At 43.1% G+C, this 17,479-nt stretch overlaps 1 protein-coding gene and 1 long non-coding RNA gene across 2 annotated transcripts; both read left to right on the top strand.

Moving 5' to 3' along the window:
- Positions 1-2,120: 2,120 nt before the first annotated feature.
- HMGN2 (high mobility group nucleosomal binding domain 2) lies at positions 2,121-7,630 on the top strand. Its single transcript, XM_038378006.2, has 6 exons — positions 2,121-2,401; positions 3,656-3,700; positions 5,145-5,174; positions 5,539-5,589; positions 6,024-6,119; positions 6,647-7,630. The coding sequence occupies exons 1-6, from the start codon at positions 2,387-2,389 to the stop codon at positions 6,680-6,682; spliced, it is 273 nt and encodes a 90-aa protein (XP_038233934.1). The 5' UTR covers positions 2,121-2,386; the 3' UTR covers positions 6,683-7,630.
- Positions 7,631-11,406: 3,776 nt separating this feature from the next.
- Positions 11,407-14,627, top strand: LOC119845387. Its single transcript, XR_005289581.1, has 2 exons — positions 11,407-12,231; positions 13,799-14,627. It is a non-coding gene; the product is annotated as an uncharacterized LOC119845387 (long non-coding RNA).
- Positions 14,628-17,479: the final 2,852 nt, after the last annotated feature.

Here is a 17,479-nt window from a genome sequence, read left to right on the forward strand (position 1 = left end):
CAGGGCAGGTAGAGTCCTAGCACAGTACTTGGGAGCCCTGTTCCCTTGTACCCTTCAGGAACCAGAGAATATGTTCTGTGCAACCTGTTTTTTGGTCAAATAAAATTATATTTTCAGGTGTAAAATGAAAATAAGGATAGCCTGAACTGCAGTGGTATGCTTTGTTAAAATAAGGAAGGGATGTAAAAACAGCACCCAGAGCTTGTACATGTATACCTTTTTAGGAATGGATCTTTCCACTGAAGTTTTTGAGCTAAAGCCCCAGGAATAAAGTTGCAAGCCTTTTCAAGGGGGAGTCCAATTTCTGTAATTTAGAATGGTGTAAGAACCTTGAGTGAAGGTGGATATAATGTGGATTATCATCACTGGAAAGTTTTCTGGGAAGGTTGCTGTGTGGTTGAAGAGCCCTGTTACAACCCAAAAAGCTGTGGGGTGCTATTCTAGAGATGGTACAACTAAAAGGACAAGCTTGACACAGGTGAGAAACTGTGTACCTAATAATCAGACACAAAGTGTAGAAAATATACATGGAAGAATTGACTCTGGAGTCTTTCTCTAACTGTGTCTTCCTAGGGATAGGAGCAGACTTTACAAGTCATTAACAATCAATAATGGTTACCAGCCCTCAGACTTTCACCGTTTGAGTTGTTTAATAGTCCCTAATCTAATTTTTCTGGGCTTTTCAAACACTAAATGATTAGTTCCCCTATTTCTGTTGGAAAACCTGAAATTTTTACAGGTTTAGGGGGTGGGAGATTTGCTTTATCCTCCCTGTAGCGAAGCTTCTAATCAGTTTCTGTTATCAGCCTAGTGTTGATCTGTTTCCGTGTGGCCAAATGCATGTCCCAAAGCGCCCGGTTCCACCCTGTTGCTTTAACTACCCTGTCCTTTATTGATCAAGTCCTGCTCCTTCCTCTGGTCATTGACTTGGCTGTTTCTCCTCTCATCGCTTTTGTTGCCACGGTGAGTGATTTCATTTTGTAATTTAAAAAAAAATAACTGCTTCGATTCATTTTCCCGGCGTAGCCTGGGCCGTGGGGGCGCTTAAAACTCAGGAGCGATCGCGGCGGGGGTGGTGAGAACCTGCCCCGCGCGCTCTACCTTTGTTGCACCCGGGCTTTGGCTGGCGGCGCGAGCGGAGCTTTGTTCCCCGTGCCAGGCGCCAGCCACCTCCCGGCGCACGTGGCTTGGCTTTGGCAGGGGCTGGGTGTGGGGTGAAGGGGCAGCGGGCGCTGGGGCACGGGGTCCTGTATCCCAAGGGGGGGTCCGCACCGGCCGGCACGGCTTGTGCCTGGCGTGGGGAGATAGGCTAGGAGGGCCGGCGGGTGCTGAAGGGACAGCTCCTTAACCTGCCCGCTCGCCCCCAGCAGACAACGAGGCGGGGGGCTGGCTCCAGGTAGCAACGCCTGACCCGTGCGCTGCGGGGCAGACTGCCCGCCCGGCCGCCCGCGGAGCTGCGTCCCACCTGCCTCCCGGCCAGCGCAGTGGCGGCAGCAGCGCCCAGCCTAGGCGGAGGGAGGCCGCGGGGCCCAGTGGCCGCGCTCCGCCCGCCCCCCCCCCTTCAGCCGAGCAGCTGTTGCAGGGCCCGCTCTGCGCCCTCAGCGGGGGGAGGGACGCCCGCAGCCCCCGGGCTGGGCCCGGGGCGGTTCGCAGCGGCCTCGCCTTTCCCCTCGTGTGCGATCGCCTGAGGTGGAGCTCCAGCTTAGCCCGAGTGCCCCGCGGGAGGGCTTCGCCCAGCCCCCTTGCACCGGCGTAGGGCGATGCACAGCGCCGCCCCTCAGTGTAATGGCGTACAGCACCCCCCCCCCATTGATTTGGAGGGCCGGAATAGGGAAGCTTCCCTCTCTCTCCTCCTCCCCCGGATATTTGACAGGTATTAGCTACGCGCTGCCCGCCATTGGGGCAGAAAGGAGGCTTTGCAGCCCCCCGCTGCCGTGCGGCTGGTGAACAGCCCGGCCCCGGCTTGCTCGGCGGGGAGAAGGGGGGGGGCTGCAGCGGCAGGTTTGCCCGGAGGCGCGAGGCGGGCGCAGCGCGAGCGTTGGCACGGCGGCGACGGGAGAAGAGGGCAGAGCTGCGCGCGCCACCTCCTCCCTTCTCCTCGCCCCGCCCAGTTGGGCCCTTCCCCCACGTGACCCGTGCTGGCCAATGGGCGGGCGGGGCGGTGGGGATCCGGCTGGAACCGGTTGGGCCGCGTCCGGCTCTATATAAAACTTTATAAACACCCGATTCAAATTAGTGGGGTCGGGAGAGAGACCAGGGAACCTACCGCCAACGCTCGCCATTCCGTCCGATCTAGGCGAGACTCCCCTGCCCACACCGCCCGGCCCGGACCTAGCGAGACCCTCTCACTCCGCCCAGCCGCGTTCCTCACGCACCGCCCGGAGACATGCCCAAGAGAAAGGTACGTGGCGCGGCCGAAGGGCAGCCACTTCGCCCCCCTACCCGTTTGCGGGGCTAAGGCCCAAAGCGTTCCCCCCTCCTCCCCCCGTTGCTGAGGGGGGCGGGACCAATCCCTCTTTCTCCCCTCCCCCCCTTTGGGGCGGTAACGGTTGTGAGGCGGCGCGCGGGAGAGGCCCCAACGGTCGCGGGGGAGGGGCGGGGCAGCGCGAGTCACTTTCGTGACCGTTACCCGTCGCGCGCGGTTAATGGCCTTGGGCGAAGCAGCCTGAGTCGGGGGACGGGGGCGGGCGCGAATGAAGAGGGTGGCGGCTGGGCCTGGTCGGATTGATGGGCGGCCGAGGGGAGCCGGCTCGATCCAGTTGGTTTTGGCGGGAGGGCGGCTAGATGCACGTGCCCGCGGGGAGCTAGGGAGCGCGCGGGGGGAGGAGGGTGTGCGGGCTCGCCCCCTCCCTCAAGTAGGCGAGAGCGCGCGGGAAAGGGCGGGAAGCGGCCGCGCTCTGGGTCTGGGGCCGAGTTGCCGCCAAAACCAGGGCTCTGGCTGGGCCCTTCAACGGGAGCAGGGTCTCCTTAGGGTAGCCCAGCCGCTGAGCTCGGGGGAGACCGTTCGCCATCTCCCGGGGGGGACGAGCCTCCTAACCGTATATATCCCTTTCCTTCAACTCTGGCGGGTAGAGTGGGGGGAGAGAGTCAGTGAGTGCTTCTAAGCTCAGCTTTATAATCGTGAGGCCCCCATTACACCCAGCGGCAAGTGAGGTACCACCTTTCTGCAGGGTCCAGGAGATGTGCTGCCACGGAGTCCAGGTGCATCGTGGGGCTCCCTCATCTCTGTGCCCAGATCTCTTACGGCATGGCAATTCCTGCTGTTCCAGCTTCGTTTAGCAAGTCTAGGGATGCTCGGTGTCAACACTGATTTTAAATAGCATGTAGCCCCCCCACACAGTGTAGGGGGCTAACAATCCAATAGCTGGGTGGAATACTATTGTGTAACCTACAAGCTTGAGAGAGGATGGGGGCACCCCTGGGACTTGACTCTCTCAGGTGAGGTAGAAGGTATAGGTCAGGCCACCTTCTCCACCTCCACCTCGGAGTGAGAGTTCAAATTAATGTATTTGCTTGATCTAACTACCTAAACCAAACAAACATACAAAAATTGCATCCTAGCACAGTGTCTTGGGACCGATAGTTTTATCTTTCATTCAGCCCTTTTAGTTGAGTGCTGTTAATTTCTTGGTGTAATTAGTACTTTTCATTGTAGGCTGAAGGAGATTCTAAGGGCGATAAGGCCAAAGTTAAGGATGAGGTAAGAAGATTTATGAATCTTTAAATTTCAAGATTACAGTTTTGATTTCATCTTGGCGAATTGTAAGGAGCAAATCATTCTTCATTTATACTAACCTTTTGAAAGACAAGTTTTCCATTCCTCGGATCATCCTAGTAGCCCTTCTCTGTATCTGCTCCAGTTTGAATTCATCCCGTGTTTAAAAAGGATAAATTCAAACTGGAGCAGGTACGGAGAAGGGCTACTAGGATGATCCGAGGAATGGAAAACTTGTCTTATGAAAGGAGACTTAAGGAGCTTGGCTTGTTTAGCCTAACTAAAAGAAGGTTGAGGGGAGATATGATTGCTCTCTATAAATATATCAGAGGGATAAATACAGGAGAGGGAGAGGAATTATTTCAGCTCAGCACCAATGTGGACACAAGAACAAATGGGTATAAACTGGCCACCAGGAAGTTTAGACTTGAAATCAGACGAAGGTTTTTAACCATCAGAGGAGTGAAGTTTTGGAATAACCTTCCAAGGGAAGCAGTGGGGGCAAAAGATCTATCTGGCTTTAAGATTCTACTTGATAAGTTTATGGAGGAGATGGTATGATGGGATAATGGGATTTTGGTAAGTAATTGATCTTTAAATATTCAGGGTAAATAGGCCAAATCCCCTGAGATGGGATATTAGATGGGTGGGATCTGAGTTACCCAGGAAAGAATTTTCTGTAGTATCTGGCTGGTGAATCTTGCCCATATGCTCAGGGTTTAGCTGATCGCCATATTTGGGGTCGGGAAGGAATTTTCCTCCAGGGCAGATTTGAGAGGCCCTGGAGGTTTTTCGCCTTCCTCTGTAGCATGGGGCACGGGTCACTTGAGGGCGGCTTCTCTGCTCCTTGAAGTCTTTAAACCATGATTTAAGGACTTCGATAGCTCAGACATAGGTGAGGTTTTTCGTAGGAGTGGGTGGGTGAGATTCTGTGGCCTGCGCTGTGCAGGAGGTCGGACTAGATGATCAGAATGGTCCCTTCTGACCTTAGTATCTATGAATCTATGAAAGACTTTAGTTGTAAGTCTTTTAATCTAAGTCCTTTGTCAGCCTAGCTCATAGCTGTATCCCCATATTGTCCATCATCTAAGCTAGGGGTTCTCAAACTGGGGTTGTGAGGTTATTGCAAGGGGGGTCACGAGCTGTCAGCCTCCATCCCAAACCCCACTTCACCTCAAGCAGGAAGTATTTAAATTTATAAGGGAGGAGGGGGGGTTGCCCTCAGAGGCTTGCTGTGTGAAAGTACCAAAGTTTGAGAACTGCTGATCTAAGCAATGTATTCTGTTCTTCATGGTAGTGTGAAGAAAGCAGGTCAAATGTTCTAGTGTTAACTCTTGAATTAAACTTATTTTGTGGTTTTTAAAGTAGATAATTTATACTTTTCAACTGTTCTGATAGTTTATATTAATTTATTTTCTTTTTTTGATAGCCACAGCGGAGATCAGCAAGGTTATCTGCTGTGAGTATTTTGTTGTTGGGATGAGATATGTTGCATGATAAACACTTCTTTTTTTAAATACTGGTCTTTAATATTAACATGGAAGATCTGCTGGAGGTAACATCAGGTGTTATTCTAGAACGCTCATTAGTAGGTCACTTGGGAGATGGTTATCAGCTCACTGCGTGGTGTGAACATTGTGCTCTATTACAAGCTAGAGGAATGGTGGGGTAGCTGAGACACAAACCCACCCATATGGGCAACCAGCCCAAGTTTATTCTACTGTGAAAAAGCAAGGCATCAGGAAAAAAAAACACGAGCTCAAAGTGCTTGTCATTTCATGTCTTTGTGGGTTCTATACTTCAGTTGTTTTTCTCACTTCTAGAAACCTGCTCCTCCGAAGCCAGAGCCTAAACCTAAAAAGGTAGCTCCAAAGGTAAGTTGATACCATGGGAAGCGAATTAATGTAAAATATCATGAATGTCCTGTGCAAAGTATATTTGTGATCTATTTAGTTTGAGGCATGGCCTGGTGGTAACAAGTAATTATGGCTCAGTTGTCAGTGCATTAAATAAAAACATTGCGTGTTGACTTAAATCTCTTTGGAAGGGTTGATGTCACTTCCGTTGCATAGAATATTTGTGTGAGATCTGATCAAGTACTTCAAGAAAGTATTTTCATAAAGCTGTAAGTTTGGTTCTCTGATAACTAAATGCTTGTGTATCACTCTATTCCCCCACTTAAGTCTAAATTCCAAATAGTGTACTGTTACCCCATCTTGCCAGTTTGGGGCTTTTGCAGGTACATAGTTGGGTATTGAGAAGTTGCTTGTACTTCTAACAATATTAATATCTTCCCACCACTTGGCAGAAGGGTGAAAAATTACCTAAGGGAAAGAAGGGGAAAGCTGATGCTGGCAAGGATGGAAACAACCCTGCAGAAAATGGAGATGCCAAAACAGACCAGGTATAGTCTAGTAGTGTCAGTTACTCTAATGAACTGGGAAGTTTTCCATGTTATTAGGTAAAGGCAGGTCTAGGCCTGTGCTGTAAAAAGAGGTATTGATAGTTGATTTGATTAGGCTACTTGTTTTATGGCATAAGCCATGTGCACACTTGCATTTAAGAGTTTGCTCTGGGCTGTTTCGTTCCTACCATTCTCAACTGATGTGTAGTTTAAAATGAAAGTTGTTTGTTTGTTTGTTTGGTGCTAGTTGAAAGCAGCAGTTCTAAATGGTCACTTATGTCATGCACTTTTATTTTAATGCTATTGATGCATAGAAAAATAACTTCAGGTTTGCTTCTAAGGCTCCTCTAATTCTGCATTTCACTTCATGAATATTGTGATCTGATTACTGTAACAAAGCACATCTTTAAGATCCTCAATGGTTGGGGGCTATAATTTGTTTCCTCCCAGATTCTGTTATGAATTGCTTTATGCGAAGTGAGTGTAAATCTGCACAGTGCACTGACTAATTCTCCTTTTTCTTTCAGGCACAGAAAGCTGAAGGTGCTGGTGATGCCAAGTGAAATGTGTGAATTTTTTGATAACTGTGTACTTCTGGTGACTGTACAGTTTGAAATACTATTTTTTATCAAGTTTTATAACAATGCAGAATTTTGTTTTACTTTTTTTTAAGCTATGTTGTTAGCACACAGAATGCTTCGTTGTTGTGTTTTTTGGGGAGCAACGGGCAAAAATGTCACTCTATTTCTCAGAACCCATTTTAAACAAAACAAAAAAAAAAAAGTCCCCTTGGTTTTTTTTTGTTTTGGTTTTGGTTTGGTTTTTTTTGTTGGTTTGGGTGTTGTTTTTTTTTTTTTTGTTTGTTTTTAGGAGAAGGTTCTTCCTGGACATGAAAGGAGGGATTCCCTGATGCTGCATATGAGTTTAGCTTTGTGAAATGCATTGGAGTGAACATTGAAGGTCCCAACATGCCTGCTTGCCAATTTTAAAACTGCAGTTTTTTAATGCCGTCTGTTTTCTCATTCCCTTAGTCATTTGCATATAGCTTATCACTCCTTCAAATATGGCAAAAGGCATTTTGGGACTTATCACCCCAAATTGTGATGCATTGTCACTGTCAGGCAATCCAAACTTTCAGTGTCCAAATTGGGATGTGCAGGCTCTAAAAGAAGCTACATTTCCTCTCTTATATTGTGGATCTTCAAATTAAAAACTCTGCAGTTTTAATTTTTTTTTTCCTCTAAAAGTCAGGGTAGGCTTGTGAAAAGTTGTTAAACAACATGCTAAATGTGAAAGTGTCCACCCTCACTCTAAACTTTTCCTTGTCCAAGTATGAAATGAAGATTCTTCATTGGTTTTATATAGTAACTTTTACGTTTTGATAGTCCAGGGAGGGAGGGGAGTTTGAAGTTGTTGTAAAATGTTGCAGATTGTAGCCCATGTCCTGCCTGAATTACCATGATTGTTTATGAAAAGTACCTTTAATAAAGCTGGATACGGTTTGACTCGGACTGTTCTTAATATATTTTTTTTTTTCTGCTTTCTATGGCCTCTCCCCCCTTTGACATGGCAACATGTCTGAAGGAGAAAGTGATTATATGTCAAGCAATCTATTAGGGCTGTCAGTTTATTGCGGTTAACTCGCATGATTAATTCAAAAAATTTAATTGTGATAAAAAATAAACGCAAATAATCACACTTATAACAGTAGAATACCAATTGAAATGCATTTGAAATATTTTTGGATGTTTTTCTACATTTTCAATATTGATTTCAATTACAACAAAGAATAGAAAGTGCACCATGCTCACTTTCTATTATTTTTATTACAAATACGTGAAAATGATAAAAGAAATAGTATTTTTCAATTCACCTCAAACAAGTACTGAAGTGCAATCTCTTTATCATGAAAGTGTAATTTCCAAATGCAGACTTTTTTTGGTTACATAACTGCATTCGAAAACAAAACGGTGTAAAACTTTAAAGCCTACAAATCCACTCAGTCCTACTTCCTATTCTGCCAACTGCTAAGACAGACAAGTTTGTTTACATTGATGGGAGATACTGATGCCTGCTTCTTATTTACGTCACCTGAAAGTGAGAACAGGTGTTCTCATGGCACTTTTGTAGCCGGCGTTGTAAGGTATTTACGTGCCAGATATGCTAAACATTCGTATGCTGCTTCAGCACCATTCCAGAGGACGTGCTTCCATGCTGATGACGCTTGTTAAAAAATGTGTCTAATTTGTGATTGTACTTCTTGGGGGAGGAGGGAGAATTGTACATCTCCTGCTCTGTTTTACCTGCATTCTGCATATATTTCATGTTATAGCAGTCTCGGATGATGACCCAGCACATGTTCATTTTAAGAACACTTTCACAGCACTTTTGACAAAACGCAAAGAAGGTACCACTGTGAGATTTCTAAAAATAGCTACAGCACTCGACCCAAGACTTAAGAATCTGAAGTACCTTCCAAATCTGAGGGATGAGGCGTGGAGCATGCTTTCAGAAGTCTTAAAAAGAGCAACGCACTGATGTGGAAACTACAGAACCTGAACCACCAAAAAAGAAAATCAACCTTTTGCTGGCGGCATCTGACTCAGATGCCGAAAATGAACATGCATCAGTCCGTATTGCTTTGGATCGTTATCAAGCAGAACCCATCAGCATGGAAGCATGTCTTCTGGAATCATGGCTGAAGCATGAAGGGACATACGAATCTTTAGCACATCTGGCACGTAAATATCTTGCAACGTCAGCTACAACAGTGGTATGTGAATGCCTGTTCTCACTTTCCAGTTATGTTGTAAATAGATAGGCAGCCAGCATTATCTCCTGCAAATTGTAACTAACCTTGGTTGAGTGATTGGCTGGCCAAGAAGTAGGACTGGGTATACTTGTAGGCTCTAAAGTTTTACGTTTTATTTTTGTACATAATTCTATATTTGGAAGGCAACTTTCATGATAGAGATTGCACCACAGTACTTGTATGACATGAACTGAAAAATAATTTTTTATTTTTACAGTGCAAATATTTGTAGTAGACATCCAAAAATATTTAAAAGGTATTCTATTATTTAAGTGTGACTTTTTTTTTATTGTGTAGTTAATTGCTTGACAGCCCTAATACATACAAACGTACGCTAATAGGATAGCCTGTTCACAAAACAAAAGCTGTATTTAGTCACCTTGCCCTTATAGTACAAGTACATACACCTGGTAGCTCCACTGCAAGGTTGTGTGAGTCATATCTGGCCCCAGATTGTATTCTGGGATGGTACATGGAGGGGGTGGTTCCACTACAGGTTTGTTTGTTTGTTTTGTCACATGTGGCTTCAGACTACGTTTTTGGGCCTCTGTAAGAAAACGTACTAAACTAACAGTTCCTCTCAATATCATGGTCTAACATACAATGAGTGCTTCGATTAGAATAGGGAGAACTAATATTTTAACTTCCTAGATTTTTACAGTGGAAAAAACTACTAACGTTGTAATGGGCTCTGCAAAAGACTTGCCAGCTGAATTTTGTTGGCTGCAGAGATAAGAGCAAAAGCTTACTTTGCCAAGTTAGGAACTGAATACGCACAGAGCAGATTTGTTGAATAAGAAAGTGTCACTTCTGTTTAGTCGTTTCTCAAATAGAGCCAAACTAAAAGATGCATGCAAATTTAAATTAGGGCTGTGGATTAATCGCAGTTAACTCGTGATTAACTAAAAAAAAAATAATTGCACTGTTAATAGAATACCAATTGAAATGTATTAAATATTTTTGGATTTTTTTCTACATTTTCAAATATTGGTTTCAATTACAAAATACAAAGTTGACACTATTATTTTTTTACAAATATTTGCACTGTAAAAATAAGAGTTTTTCAATTCACCTCCTTTAAGTACTGTAGTACAATGTATTGTGAAAGTGCAACTTACAAATGTAGATTTGTTTTGTTACATAATACATTATAAACATTATACAAAAATATAATGCAAAACTTTAGAGCCTACAAGTCCACTTAGTCCTCCTTCTCATTCAGACAATTACTAAGATGAACAAGTTTGTTTACATTTATGGGAGATAATGCTGCCCATTTATTATTTACAGTGTCACCGGAAGGTGAGAACAGGCTTTTGCTTGGCACTTTTGTAGCCGGAATTGCAAGGTATTTAACCGATATGCTAACCATTCGTTTACCCCTTCATGCTTTGGCCACCATTCCGCAGCACATACTTCCATGCTGATGACGCTCCTTTAAAAAAATAATGCATTAGTTAAATTTCTGATTCAGCTCCTTGTGGGAGAATTTTATGTCTGTCTCCATTTTACCTGTATTCTGCCATATATTTCATGTTATAGTAGTCTCAGATGATGACTCAGCACATCTTCATTTTCAGAATACTTTTTTGCTGCAGATTTGACAATGCAAAGAAGGTACCAATGTGAGATTTCTAAAGACAGCTACAGCACTCAACCCAACGTTTAAGAATCTGAAGTGCCTTCCAAAATCTGAGGGATGAGGTGTGGAGCATGCTTTCAGAAGTCTTAAAAGAGCAACACTCTCTGATGTGGAAACTACAGAAACCTGAACCGCCAAAAAAGAGAATCAACCTGCGGGTAGCATCTGACTCGGATGATGAAAATGAACATGTGTTGGTCTGCACTGCTTTGGATTGTTATTGAGCAGAACCCATCATTAGCATGAACGCATGTCCTCTGGAATGGTGGTTGAAGCATGAAGGGACATATTAATCTTTAGTGCATCTGGCATGTAAATACCTTGCAATGCAAGCTACAACAGTGCCACGTAAACCCGTTCTCACTTTCAGGTGACATTGTGAAGAAGAAGCAGGCAATGTTATCTCCAGCAAATGTAAACAGACTTGTTTGTCTGAGCGATTGGCTGAACAAGAAATAGGACTGAGTGAACTTGTAGTCTCTCAAGTTTTATGTTTTGTTTTTGAATGCATGGGGTTTTTTTGTACATAATTCTACTTTTGTAAGTTCAACTTTCATGATCAGGAGATTGCACTACAGTACTTGTTTTAGGTGATTTGAAAAACTTTTTTTACAGTGAAAATATTTGTAATGAAACATAAATATAAAGGTTTCAGAGTAGCAGCCGTGTTAGTCTGTATTCGCAAAAAGAAAAGGAGTACTTGTGGCACCTTAGAGACTAACAAATTAATGCATCCGATGAAGTGAGCTGTAGCTCACGAAAGCTTATGCTCTAATAAATTTGTTAGTCTCTAAGGTGCCACAAGTACTCCTTTTATAAATATAAAGCAAGCACTGTACACTTTGTATTCTGTTATAATTGAAATCAATATATTTGAAAATGTAGAAAACGTCAAATATTTAAATGGTAATCTATAATTGTTTAAAAAAATTAATCACAATGAATCGTGCAACGAATTGCACTGTTAATCGCTTGACAACCCTAGTTTAAATCTATTTAATGGTGAATTAATATTTTAAGTGGTATATCTGACCCTGAGTCCCCTTAACAATTCCTGTGGTTCTACAATCACATGTTCTTACTTTTAAAATTCAGTTATTGTAAATGTACCATTTTAAGAGGTTAAAATCAGACAAGAATTTGTTTCCATTATGACACTTAACTAGATAAAGTGCTCCAAGTCAACTTGAACCTAGTCTTCCCTTAGTATTCCATTCAGTTACAGTCTGCATCAGTAATTTTAGTGGAGCAAAGTCAGTGTTTTGTAAACTTTCCTGAGCCATGTTTGTGTATTGTAATATTGTACAGTCATATGTGAGCAGTGACATTATACAGAAGATTCCTGCCTCAAGGAGGTGCCTCTACAGAGATTGTGTGTCTGAGGAGGGCCAGAGGAAGATTCTAGCTTAATATTTTATTTGAAATCCTTACTTTTTTTTTTTTTTTTTTTTTTTTAAAGGCATTTGGTGTTGAGAGAAGTAGGAGTCAAACTACCTGGTGTATTATCTTTTGATGTCACTTGAGCTAGAAAAGTGCAGGGATGAATTACTTCTAGTCAACTATTACTGCTCATTGTTACTATACATTTAACAAAACTGTATAGTCTAAGTAATAAAAGGAAAGACCACGCCATATACACCAGCTGTACATAGTATACGGTAAGAGAAATGCAACCATGTGCTTTAGGTAGCACTCAAATAATGAGTTGCAGTTTGCCAATGTGTTACATTCTCTGTTCTTTTTTACTATATGATCTATGAGCAGAATAGGATTTCACATTCACAGACTATCCAGTTCATGCTGTCCAGTTCCGATTTGGTTCTATTCTACGTCTTTACTGTTTTTTAGGTTGGTTTTTACCATAACAGCTAGCTCTCATTTTACTGGAGCTGTTATAAATATTAACTGGGATACATGCTAGAGAATACAGAAAGAGCCTGAAAGAGTTGTAGAAATGCCTCTTCCTCTCTTGATAAAAGCCTGTTATACTTTCCCTTCCAACAAAGGAGAGTTGGAGTAAGCTTTCAGTAGAACCAGTCACAGATGCTCTAAGTGTGAAAGGGACTGTCTGTCTACTCAAATGTTAAGCCAGGTGCATAATGTTCTTAGGCTTTCTGAGAACAACTGATATCTTGATGGTCAGAGTTGCTATATCTCCGTAAAAAGAAATGAGGGTAAAACTATGAAGCTAAAGCTCCTTAAACAACATTTATACCTTTGACAGTGTACTTACTATATAGCCTTTTCCAGTATAAAAAGTATGTAAATAGGTATACTTCTGCTATGTCTAACTTATCTTGTGGAATGTTTCTTCTAGACCAGGGGTTCCCAAACTGTGAGGGGTATGTGGGAGAAATTGTGTAAGGGTGAATTTTATTTATTTTATTGCATTTTCCTAATCGGCTTTAAAACTCTAGGAATTTGTTTTATAAAATATGGTCGTTTATTTAAGATGTACCAATGAGAACGCAAGTACACAGACACTGATGTACCAAGCCTTCACCTCCAATCACCAGTTCCATTGCCCAGCAACTATCCAGTCTAATTGAGCTCAGAACTTAGGAGGGTTTTTTTGGTTTTCTATGTTGCACTATAACTGTATCTGTATATAACAGTGAAATGTGGATGGATTGCTAAATACAGGTACTGTTAAGTTCACAAAGTATCAGTAATGAGAAGGGCTGGAGTACACAGCAGCTGGTAGATCTGGAAGGGGATATGAAATAAGAAAAGTTTGGGAACCTCTGCTCTAGACAAGCAGGAAAGTAATTTCTCTAATCCCTTTTAATTGGTGGCTAATATCAAAGTTTAATTTTGATAACATAAATATTAATACATTTCAAATTCTACTGTGGTGGCAGACTCCATGGGTATGTCTACACAGTGCAAACAAACAAACAAAAAAAAAGCCCACGGCAGTGTCTCAGAGCCCCTACACCTTTCCCCGGCCTGAATGTTTACACAGGCTATTTGTAGCACTCTAGTGTGAACCCAAGTTTGTAGATCCGGGCTGTGAGACTTCCTGCTGTAGAGTTTTGGGTTTTTTTGCTATGTAGATGTACCCCATTTGGTCCCAGCTGCACTGCAAGACAATGCTGCTTTACCATATCTGTGTCAGACCAAACGCATAACTAGATCCCTTTAGCATGACTGAATTTGGAAGTGACCAGATACTCAAATGGATTCCAGCTGCAAAGCTTATTTTTGTGTTCCCCTTCATTGCAGGTTAGACTTTGCTTGCGGTTTATTCCTTGTACTTTATCACTGCCTACATTGGAAGGAGATTAGGAGTCTTCTCTGCCCTGTCGTCCTTCTTACTGGGTGCTAGTGAGTAGTTGTTATAATTTCCTAAATGATCCACATCCTCGCTACCTGAGAGACTGATTGTCTTTCTTCCCCATTTAATGGTGTTGCAGGAATTGAGATAGCTGGAAGGTTTGAACGTCTGCGCTCTGGATACTAGAACATTATTAGTGGAGGGTCCTTGACATTGGAATTCCTTTTCCCCATTACGGTTCAGTCTTGTTGTAAAGCTCATATATTCACACAGGGGAATTGGACTGCATACAGCAGGGGTGGGCAAACTACGGTGGCCTGTCAGATGTTTTTATCTGGACCTCAAGCTCCCACTAGGGAGCGGGGTCGGGGGCTTGCCCCGCTCTGCCCACCCAGCACTCCTCAGCCCCCGACTCATAATTCCCTTGATGAGCACCATCTTCTGGCACACAGAGCCACGCTGCACAGGCATGACTTCACCCATGAGTTCCCCCCACCTCAGTAACATCTCTTATAGAGCCCCCACATGCTACACCCCATAGAGTCCCCCTCCCCCACCAGGCATTCATAGCCCGCCATACAATTTCCATACCCAGATGCGGCCTTCAGGCCAAAAAGTTTGCCCATCCCTGGCATAAAAGATGTTAACCTATTTCAGGATGGAAATCTGTTTAGTAAGATATTCATGTGGTTTTTATTAAAGTTTGTGTGCTTAGAGATTGTCCAGTTAATCAGTTTTGTAAATTGAATAATAAAAGTTCAGAAGTTCCCTCAATGATCCATGGAGTCTTGGTGAATGAAATAAGTACCCTACCTTTTTTCCAATTGCTAAAATTCATTACAAGCTAAAAATGAATTAAATCATTTTCTATGATTCCATGTAAACAATTGTGATTGCCGCATATGATTGCAAATGGGAAGGAAAGGAAGGTAGTCCACACAGTCATAAATCACAAGAGTTGATCCTACAGACAGTCTCTATATGAGAAAGTTCTCCATGCTGTAGAAAAGTTTAAGAACTCCTGAAATAAAAGAATAATTACCAAATAAAAATGTAACATGAATGTTGAGGTTCTCTTTCAAGAAACCCTAACTCTCTCGTTTCAGGTAAATTAATGGTTTTGATGCACCTGGAGGATAATAGATTTACAAGGAATAGCTAGCCATGAATTTCTCAAGAATAAATCTTGGCAAACCAATCTAACTTTCTTCATTGACAGGGTTACTGTTGTAGTGGATGGAGGGGAAGTAATAGATTGATTTTTAGTAAGGCTTTTGACACAGTGCCACATGACATTCTCATAAGCAAAGTAGGGAAATGTGATCTGGGTTAAATTACTATAAGGTATGTGTACTACTGGTTGAAAATCATACTCAAAGAGTAGTTAATGCTTTGCTGTCAAACTTGGAAAATGTATCTAATGGGGTTGCACAGGGGGTGAGTCCTGGGTCTGGTATTAATATTTTCGTTAATGACTTGGATAATGGAGTGGAGAGTGTGCTTATAAAGTTTGCAGATGACACCAAGCTGGGAGGGGTTGCAAGCACTTAGGAGGACAGGATCAGAATTCAAAATGACCTTGACAAATTGGAGAATTGGTCTTAAATTAACAAGATGAAATTCAGTAAAGACTAGTGCAAAGTACTTTACTTGGAAAGAAAAAATCAGATGCAGAATTACAAAATGGGGAATAACTGACTAGGAGGTAGTATTGCTGAAAAAGATTTGGGGGTTCTAGTGGATCACAAATTGAATGAGTCAACAATGTGATGCAACCATGAAAAAGGCTAATATTCTGGAGCGTATTAACAAGAGTGTCGTATAAGACACGAGGTAATTGTCCCACTCTACTTTGCACTCAGGAGGCCTCAGCTGGAGTACTGTGTCCAGTTCTGGGTGCTACACTTTAGGAAAGATGTGGACAAATTTGAGAGAGTCCAGGGGAGAGCAACAAACATGATAAAAGATTTAGGAAACTTGACTTATGAGGAAAGATTAAAAAAACTGGGCATGTTTAGTCTTAAGACAACTTGTCAGGGGGGTAGGGGTGGACCTGCTAAATCTTCAAATATGTTAATGACTATTATAAAGAGGACAGTGGTCAATTGTTCTCCATGTTCCTACAAGGTAGGATAAGACATAATGGTCTTAATCTGCAGCAAGGGAGATCTAGGTTACATATTAGGAAAAACATTCTAAAGCTGTGGAACAGGCTTCCAAGGAAGGTTGTGGAATTCCCATCACTGGAGGTTTTTAAAAACAGGTTGGACAAACATCTGCCAGGGATGGACTAGGTTTACTTGATCCTGCCATGCACAGGGGGCTGGACTTGATGACTTATCAAGGTACCTTCCAGCCCTACATTTCTATGATTCTATAAGGTAAGTGCTGTCAGTTGTGTGGTTTAAGGAAAAAAAAGTATAGAAGACTCCTTGCAAAAACTTTGGGCTTGTGTTCTATCATCAAGCTTCTTTGTTAATTTTTGTTAATGATATTTAGAATGGCATCTAGCTGGTGAGTTGATTTTTGCTTGAAAGTACCTGCTTCTGAAATCTTAAACAAATAGCATTACAGTGGTGTGATTGATATAGATAGATATAACTGTGATCCAAAATGTCAGTGACTTCTTTCATATGGCAAGAGAGGTGAAAAAAGCAACATTCAAATAAGTCCAGATTAGAGAGCCAGTGGCTTGATGTAAGTTTGAGATGCTACTGGCAAGCAATCAAAGCAGACACTGCTTTACAGTGTGGTCCATACAATTGTGACTGGTGTTTACTACTTGGAGAATTCTGCACCATTGCGCGCACACACAATTCATTTCTGGAGCAGAATTTTTCCCTCACATAAAATACATTCTGCACAGGAAGTACTGCAGTTCTGCCTTTCACCCATCAGAGGCCGCTGTGGTGCCAGAACAGCCAACTGTCCAATAGCAATGGCTAGCAGCCAGCTATCTTCATCATAGCAGCCTGCCCCTGGAGCCAGGGTAGGAGGCAGAGTGGAGCACATGGGGCTGCTGGGGGCATCACAGACCTGGGGCACGGGCTCAGGAGCTAGTGGGATGACAGTATTGAGCCGGGGCTGAATGGGAGGGGGACTCCAGGGTCACATGGGGGTGGAGAGTGCAGAGACACATGGGGACAGGGACAGATGTGCCTGATTGAATGGGGGAGATTCGGGGTCAGCCAGGTTCTGCATGGGGGAGGCTCCCTAACAATCCCCCTCCACCCCCAAGAAACTATTTCATACTTCTAACCACACCCAACAACCCTCCAGATTCACTCCCAGGCTCCTTCCATCTCCCTCAGCTCCTCCATTACCCCTTTTCAGAGTAGCAGCTGTGTTAGTCTGTATTCACAAAAAGAAAAGAAGTACTTGTGGCACCTTAGAGACTAACAAATTTATTTGAGCATAAGCTTTCTTGAGCTACAACTCGCTTACCAGTGACTCCCCAAAGCCTTTGCACTGCTTCTTAGGGGTGTAAGAAATACGTTTCTGTTTCGTAGTGTAAATGAATTACTCAAAGTTCTGTATTAATATGCCTAGTAAGGAATCTGTTTGTCAAAAAAAGTTTCCTGAATCTTTTTTTATGGTCTGTATTGTCAGCAATCTGAAACAGGTATTTT

This window comes from Dermochelys coriacea, chromosome 19 (genome assembly GCF_009764565.3).
Source record: "Dermochelys coriacea isolate rDerCor1 chromosome 19, rDerCor1.pri.v4, whole genome shotgun sequence".
NCBI lineage: Eukaryota > Metazoa > Chordata > Testudines > Dermochelyidae > Dermochelys > Dermochelys coriacea.

Bases quoted from the DNA above. Each gene is read 5' to 3' on its own strand.
- HMGN2 (XM_038378006.2), top strand. The intron at 5,175-5,538 runs GTGAGTATTTTG...TCTCACTTCTAG, and splicing joins GATCAGCAAGGTTATCTGCT to AAACCTGCTCCTCCGAAGCC. The intron at 6,120-6,646 runs GTATAGTCTAGT...TTTTTCTTTCAG, and splicing joins GAGATGCCAAAACAGACCAG to GCACAGAAAGCTGAAGGTGC.